This window comes from Nyctibius grandis, chromosome W, assembly GCF_013368605.1.
Source record: "Nyctibius grandis isolate bNycGra1 chromosome W, bNycGra1.pri, whole genome shotgun sequence".
NCBI classification, from domain to species: domain Eukaryota; kingdom Metazoa; phylum Chordata; class Aves; order Nyctibiiformes; family Nyctibiidae; genus Nyctibius; species Nyctibius grandis.
Genome location: NC_090694.1, coordinates 8908790 through 8917310, shown reverse-complemented (window position 1 = coordinate 8917310; position 8521 = coordinate 8908790). Strand labels below are relative to the sequence as shown.

Genomic DNA, 8521 nt, shown 5'->3' with positions numbered 1-8521 from the left:
TATTTGTGCACGTGATCCAAGCACTTCCAGTAAATGCTAGCATGTCTAACTGTTCATTGGATCATTAGGCTTGAATGAACAATTAAGGTCTTTGATATGAGTTAGTATTCTATAAATAACTTTCCCCATGAAGATCATTCAACAGATTGTCTCAAGTCCCTTAAGTTCTGTCGCAGAGATTAAAAAAAATTGTTAACACTGGCAATAACTTCCATCCCATTTGATCCAGCTTGTATCTTGATTATAAGATATGATACCAAACTAAATAAAAGTATTTCATGTGCCAGCAATGAGTACAAAACCTTCAAAGGCTTCCCTTGCTCTCTTTTCAAACAAGCAGATGTCTGTACTGTTTCCTTGCGTTTACTCTTAAAGAGCATTACCAAATATTCTTGACATAAGAGCCTTTGGTTCAACTGCATCGATAAAATACTTCCTTCATCTATGGCATTACTACCATTGGGAGAAAGTGAGCTGAAGTGTTTTTCCTTCTTGTTTTCTGTCCTCTCTTTGTGGCTCCCCTTCCATTCAGGGCCACGAACATTTGCCTTCCGTTGTGCTTCCAAATTAAGGATGCATACGTGTTATATCCATTTTCTTCTATTCTTTCCTTCAATTTGCAATCACTGTTAAACTCCTTCTGTTAAAAGAAGAAAATAAATGCACAAATTCAGAATAAACATAATCTTTCAGAGTTGCAGCATAGGTAAATAATTTCTAAGAATGTTTTGGAAGATTTGAGTGTTCTGTATGTGACACCCTTTTAAGATTATCACAGAATCACAGAATCACAGAATCACAGAATGTTAGGGATTGGAAGGGACCTCGAAAGATCATCTAGTCCAATCCCCCTGCCGGAGCAGGATTGCCTAGACCATATCACACAGGAACGCGTCCAGGCGGTTTTTGAATGTCTCCAGAGAAGGAGACTCCACAACCTCTCTGGGCAGCCTGTTCCAGTGTTCGGTCACCCTCACCGTAAAGAAGTTTTTCCTCAAATTTAAGTGGAACCTCCTGTGTTCCAGCTTGCACCCATTGCCCCTTGTCCTGTCAAGGGATGTCACTGAGAAGAGCCTGGCTCCATCCTCATGACCCTTGCCCTTTACATATTTATAAACATTAATGAGGTCACCCCTCAGTCTCCTCTTCTCCAAGCTAAAGAGACCCAGCTCCCTCAGCCTCTCCTCATAAGGGAGATGTTCCACTCCCTTAATCATCTTCGTGGCTCTGCGCTGGACTCTCTCTAGCAGTTCCCTGTCCTTCTTGAACTGAGGGGCCCAGAACTGGACACAATACTCCAGATGCAGCCTCACCAGGGCAGAGTAGAGGGGGAGGAGAACCTCTCTCGACCTGCTGACCACACCCCTTCTAATACACCCCAGGATGCCATTGGCCTTCTTGGCCACAAGGGCACACTGCTGGCTCATGGTCATCCTGTTGTCCACTAGGACCCCCAGGTCCCTTTCCCCTACGCTGGTCTCCAACAGCTCTGCCCCCAACTTGTACTGGTACATGGGGTTATTCTTGCCCAGATGCAGGACTGATATACAGTGTATTTTAAAGAAAAGTCCATAGCATTTAAAACAACATCAGTTAGACTGCAAAAAGTGAAACCAACAAAAGACATATTCAATTATTCAGTGCATAATTGTAGCAGTAAAATGATCTAATTCACTCACAGACAAAATGAAACTTCCCTGTGTTGGAATATGGCAACAATATTAAATCAAATTCTCAGTCATAAACTCAGAGTATGAGGTAGCAATCTTGGAATCATTCATCCTATTTTAGTTCTAACAAATATAACCCTTAAATATCTTGAACCAGATTATTGATACCATATGTTAAACAAATATGGATGGCATAGGCCTACTTCTTATTTAAAGTAAGATCCACATTAATAAAATGGACATAAGAATATTTAAAAATATATATTTGCCATTTCTATTAATTTAAACTAGAATTTTTAAAACAATTAATGTTCAGTACTTCGATACAGTAAGAATTTTCAGGTCTATAATTAATGTTTTATTTAGTTGCTGCTAAGATATGCTTATGTTTTCCTAACAGAATTGCACATACTCAAACTCAGTTTGGCTCCCAAAATGCATTTCAATTTTGGAATTAGTAGTTAGTTGAAAATGACTGTGGGGGAAGACACTATCAAGCAAAGACTCTCTGCAAAATGACCCTTGATACTGCCTGTATTCACAAAGCTACATACAGATCATTTAACTTTTACTTGCTGTAATATGCCACCTCCTGCTTCAAGGTATTAAGAAGACAGGTGACTATCAATCAGTCACAGTTCTAAATTGCAGTAATTTCTCCTATCTATCTGCCAGCACCTTACATCACAGAATCACAGAATCACAGAATCAATCAGGTTGGAAGAGACCTCTGGGATCATCGAGTCCAACCATTGCCCTGACACCACCATGTCAACTAGACCATGGCACTAAGTGCCACGTCCACTCTTTTCTTAAACACATCCAGAGATGCTAACTCCACCACCTCCCTGGGCAGCCCATTCCAATGTCTAATGACCCTTTCTGTGAAGAAATGCTTCCTAATGTCTAACCTGAACCTCCCCTGGCGAAGCTTGAGGCTGTGTTCTCTTGTCCTATCGCTAGTTGCCTGGGAGAAGAGGCCGACTTCCACTCCACTACAACCTCCCTTCAGGTAGTTGTAGACTGCAATAAGGTCATCTCTGAGCCTCCTCTTCTCCAGGCTAAACAACCCCAGCTCATAGAATCACAGAATCACAGAATGTTAGGGATTGGAAGGGACCTCGAAAGATCATCTAGTCCAATCCCCCTGCCAGAGCAGGATTACCTAGATCATGTCCCTAGATCAGCTCCCTCAGCCGTTCCTCGTAGGTCAGACCCTCCAGACCCTTCACCAGCTTGGTCGCCCTCCTCTGGACTCGCTCCAACACCTCAACATCTTTCTTGAAGTGCGGGGCCCAGAACTGGACATAGTACTCAAGGTGCGGCCTCACCAGTGCCGAGTACAGAGGGACGATCACTTCCCTAGACTGGCTGGCTACACTATTCCTAATAGAGGCCAGGATGCCATTGGCCTTCTTGGCCACCTGGGCACACTGCTGGCTCATGTTTAGCCGGCTGTCGATCAGCACCCCCAGGTCTCTTTCCGCCGGGCCGCTTTCTAATCACTCTTCCCCCAGCCTGTAGAGCTGCATGGGGTTGTTGTGGCCAAAGTGTAAGACCCGGCACTTGTTCTTGTTGAACCTCATGCCGTTGGTCTCGGCCCATCTAGCTAACCTGTCCAGATCCCTCTGTAGGGCCTTCCTACCCTCCAGCAGATCAACACTCCCACCCAGCTTGGTGTCATCTGCAAATTTACTGAGGGTGCATTCAATCCCTACATCTAGATCATCTATAAAGATATTGAATAGCACCGGCCCCAGAACTGAGCCCTGGGGAACACCGCTAGTGACCAGCCGCCAGTTGGACTTTGCCCCATTCACCACCACTCTCTGGGGTCGGCCATCCAGCCAGATTTTAACCCATCGAAGAGTCCACCCGTCCAAGCCCTGGGCAGCCAGTTTGTCTAGGAGGATGCTGTGGGAGACAGTGTTGAATGCCTTACTGAAGTCTAGATCATCTAGTTCCAACCCACCTGCCACAGGCAGGGACACCTTTCCACTAGACCAGGTTGCTCAAAGCCTCATCCAACCTGGCCTTAAACACTGCCAGGGAGGGGGCATCCACAACTTCTATGGGCAACCTGTTCCAGTGTCTCACCACCCTCACAGCAAAGAATTTCTTCCTAATATCTAATCTAAATCTACCCTCTTTCAGTTTAAAACCGTTACCCCTCAGCCTGTCACTACATGCCCTTGTAAAATGTCCCTCTCCAGCTTTCTTGTAGGCCCCCTTCAGGTACTGGAAGGCTGCTAGAAGGTCTCCCTGGAGCCTTCTCTTCTCCAGGCTGAACAACCCCAACTCTCTCAGCCTGTCTTCATAGGAGAGGTGCTCCAGCCCTCTGATCATCTTTGTGGCCCTCCTCTGGACTTGCTCCAACAGGTCCAAGTCCTTCTTATGTTGGGGGCCCCAGAGCTGAACGCAGTACTCCAGGTGGGGTCTCAAGAGAGCAGAGTAGAGGGGCAGAATTACCTCCCTCGACCTGCTGGCCAAGCTGCTTTCAATGCAGCCCAGGATATGGTTGGCTTTCTGGGCTGCAAGCGCACATTGCTGGCTCATGTTGAGCTTCTCGTCAACCATCACCCCCAAGTCCTTCTCCTCAGGGCTGCTCTCAATCCATTCTTCGCCCATCCTATATTTGTGCTTGGGATTGCCCTGACCCACATGCAGGACCTTGCACTTGGCCTTGTGGAACTTCATGCGGTTCGCACAGGCCCACTTCTCAAGCCTGTCAAGGTCCCTCTGGATGGCATCCCTTCCCTCCAGCGTGTCGACCGCACTACACAGCTTGGTATCATCGGCAAACTTGCTGAGGGCGCACTCAATACCACTGTCCATGTCACCGACAAAGATGTTGAACAGCACCAGTCCCAATACCGTTCCCTGAGGAACGCCACTCGTCGCTGGTCTCCACTTGGACATTGAGCCATTGACCACAACTCTTTGAATGCGACCATCCAGCCAATTCCTTATCCACCGAGTGGTCCATCCATCAAGTCCATGACTCTCCAATTTAGAGACAAGGATGTCATGTGGGACAGTGTCAAATGCTTTGCACAAGTCCAGGTAGATTACATCAGTTGCTCTTCCCCTATCCACCAGCGCTGTAACCCCATCGTAGAAGGCCACCAAATTTGTCATGCATGATTTGCCCATAGTGAAGCCATGTTGGCTGTCATCAATCACCTCCTTTATTTCCATGTGCCTCAATATAGTTTCCAGGAGTAAACTTTGTATATATAGGGTTGGAATGAACTCTCACCACACCAGCCATGGCTAACAACTTGGGTAGGAAAACTTATCTCAGGCTTTGGGATAGATCATCATGAACAACTATGTTAAACACTGTTCACTGAGACATGTGAATTGACTATGGTGATTTATGCTAACACCTTCACATATGTCCAGAAGCACACCCACAATCAATGAATGGAGCTTAACTGACAAATGGTGACTTTGTGAGCAACTCAGTATACCCTTATACCTCTCAATGGTGCAGGACTGAGCACTGATCATCCTGTATTTTTGAGCAGTGTAATTTTAGAAATTAAAATTCACATTTATGGGAGCTTAAAAAACATTTTTCTGTTCTGGTCTTTCCTTAATGTGATTCTTTGACACTGCCCAGGAGTTTAGGTCAGAAGTAACCTTATGAACCAGGAGTGACTAGCCACAGTGCAGATGAGGGAAGACAGTTTATATAGTTTGTATTAACTAAACCCTCCCCATAGAAATGCTTCCTTAAAAAAAAAGAGGGCCAAATGACTTCAACCCCCTCGAGTCTCAGTTGATTCTGCTGGTAGTCTCAGACTGACATTACTTCATCATTTTCAGCAGAGGTAGGCTTAGCTACATTGCCTGAGGATAAACCCAGCCCCAGTACCTATCTGTGAAGAGCTCTCTTTAAAGACTATGGATGTTCTGAATACTGAACAATCTGAAGATTGGCTCATAACCTTTGCAGATGACTTGAATAAGTTTACATTTATGTGGGCTCAAACTCACTGGAACTGGCAAAAAGCTGCAAAATTACAAACCAAACCAGATGTAATACCAGAACAATATTTGTTTGTTTGGTTGGTTGTTTTTTTTTTTTACTGAAAGTATCAGTAACCCCAAACTTACAAAAATACAGAGTATATATGGACAATTTTCAAATTATATACAAATTCTGCTCAGTCAAAGCTTATCGATCTGCTGATATATGTGTCTCTGTCTCTCTGTACTGCCCATAATCTTATGTATTAATTAATACAGTCAATTTAAAGCTGGCTACTCTAGAAATCTTCTTCTTGGCAGTCGTAGTTTGATAATTTGGTATATCTCCTCCATCAGCTGAAGTTTACAAGATTTTAGGTACACTTTATCCCCCTGGAATTACTGATATATGTGGCTGTACCTCAGAAAAAAACAGGGAAAATCAGCCTTAAAGATTACATTTTGTAGGACCCTCTCCATTGGCCACTACTTAATAAGAAACCCGACTGAAGCGGTAAGCATGATAAATCCCCCAGCAGCTGCTTTGGTATGATATGAGCCTTACAAACACCAGGGAGCTTGTGGAGAGGGGGGGCTGCTGGTTTACCATAGGATGAAATTTTGATGAACAGCTCATTTCAGCCCTGATTAGTAATAATACACAGTCAAGTGGGGTTTTCAGTAGGTAAGAGAGGGAACCGTGCTGCCTACTGCAATCCATTTAGAAGATAAAAAAATACTTACAGAGCCGTAGACTTTTCCTTTCTTGTTCATAGCTAAATAATAGTTGCTCTTAATGGACTTAACTGCCACAACTCCGATTTCTACAGATGTTATCTCCAATATGCCTAAAAAATAAAAATTGAGCTATTTAATCACTTCATTAGAGGATTTTCTTACTATAGAAAAGACCAATAAACCTGAAAAATACTAAACTTCTAATATTCAGAACCAACTGACCAACAAACTTTAGCAACGTTCTCCAAATCATTGCAAGAATATACACATTGTTTCAATTAACATGTTTCCTTTGCTAACCCTGCATTTTAAACCCCATAAATACTGAAACAGCTCCATTCTTCTTAGCATAGATTTTACTAAAATTTATCAGAAGAGACATCTGAACCACAGCGTTAAATTAAATCTATAGCATATGTCAATAGAATGTTAGATTTACCCCAATCTTCAAAAACAGTGGTAAACTATTTATTCCTTGTAGGACAGTTAGATAAACTAAATCCCTTGGCTGCACTGAGCTGATAAAATTAATTTTTGGCAAGTGTGTTGACATTTTGGGGTATAGTAAGACTAACTCTAACAGCCAAATTATCTTTGTCTTTCAGATATTGGAAATATTTTGTTGTGTTTGTAATAAATATGATTAAGTTTTTTTCTTTAAAACAAACTCTTTCTGGGATATTGGGTGGCTCAAGGGGCCAGTAATGGGAGACAGAGCTTTTCATCTCTATATTTTCTGCCCAAGAGCATACTGATTTGGAAGTAGTAGAAGTTACAACAACTTACATAGTGACTTTAGAGATCCCTTTTCAGCTATTACTAGAGTAACTGGATGGCTACATTGTTTGGGCATCGTGTCTTAATATAAGAGAAATATAGCTCCAACAAAATATCTTCTAAATGGTTTATCCAGGTAGTATGCCTGGCTCCAACCTTTCTTCTGATTTTTAAAGTAGTAGTAGTTAGAACAATAGTCCATTTAACTCAGTGGTCATGACAGGTCTACCACTGGGGAAATTACAGGAGGGGCAAAAGTGTTGAGAAATTTTAGAGAAAAACATCCTAGACCAAGCCAACAAACAATGTGACGAATAGATCAGCTGGAAAAACATTGATGACTTGCCAACTGCTTAAAAAAAAAGGAATCTGCAATAATTTCCTCCTAAATCTGTTCTATGCTTTTTGTCTGAGCAAAGAAGTACTGGGAAATCCATATGTTTTTTCATTTACTTAAAAATTCCTTATGATAACCACACACCAACTGAAGCCAACAGTGTAAATTGGTATTCAGTGCTTTTTCTGGAAATGCTGATTTTCTGTCCCTGAAAATTGAATGCAGTCTGTTCAGACTGTGGAACCATGTGGACTTTAGTGTGCAGCGAGGTAAGGAGGAAGGTTTTTCACTGAAAATTTTTTTGAAAATGGCTGATTTATATACAATGCAAAAGCTATTCTGTATGGCCATTGTACTGGTCTATGCAACTAAGGATTAGCAGAGGAGTTGAGGGTGTTACTTGTTCTGTGATTAGAAGTAGAGGCTTTGATGGTAGCTGGGCAGTGGCTGTGAATCAAGCATGACAAAGTAATAGCTGATTTTTATTGGGAAGCAAGCTGATGACATGTTTATGTGCATGAAGAAGAGAGAGAACATCAAACTAAGCAATTTAACATGAAAGACCTCCTTTTATTGTCAAGAAAGGAGAGGTGGCCTTTCCTGGATGCATTTTTTAATATATAAATATAGATTTTTTTTAGATATATAAATTACATACATTTTGATATGAAGATATATACATTCTAGTGCAATTACCAGAGACTTTGTATTTACTTAGCAAGAAGCATTAGGTTGGCCACAGCTAAAAGGTCTAGAGTCTTTGCATATGAGAAAGACTTCAGTGAGAACTGCAAGATAAACAATAGGTCTAGGATCTAGTAAAGCCCTTCAGAAAATGGGCCATATTAAACCAGAAATAATAATAATAAAAAAAAGTTTCTTGACCAAACCTATAAAGAGCTGAAAGAGGAGGATTATTTTGTTTTAATTTCTTTGTCAGTGCCTCACAATACAAACATTGATATCAAAATGCAAATATAAATGTTGATAGGCACAAATGATCATGTATTTAAAAAAAACAATT

General features: G+C 42.0%; 1 protein-coding gene across 1 annotated transcript in view; it reads right to left on the bottom strand.

Moving 5' to 3' along the window:
* Positions 1 to 442: 442 nt before the first annotated feature.
* Positions 443 to 8521, bottom strand: part of LOC137675663 (fibroblast growth factor 10-like) — a 92717-nt gene continuing 84638 nt past the window's right edge. Inside the window, exons 2-3 of the mRNA XM_068421840.1 lie at positions 6390 to 6493; positions 443 to 640 (exon numbers count right to left, since the gene is read on the bottom strand). Of these exons, the coding sequence (XP_068277941.1) occupies positions 443 to 640; positions 6390 to 6493 (302 nt within the window). The remainder of the gene's footprint in view (positions 641 to 6389; positions 6494 to 8521) is intronic.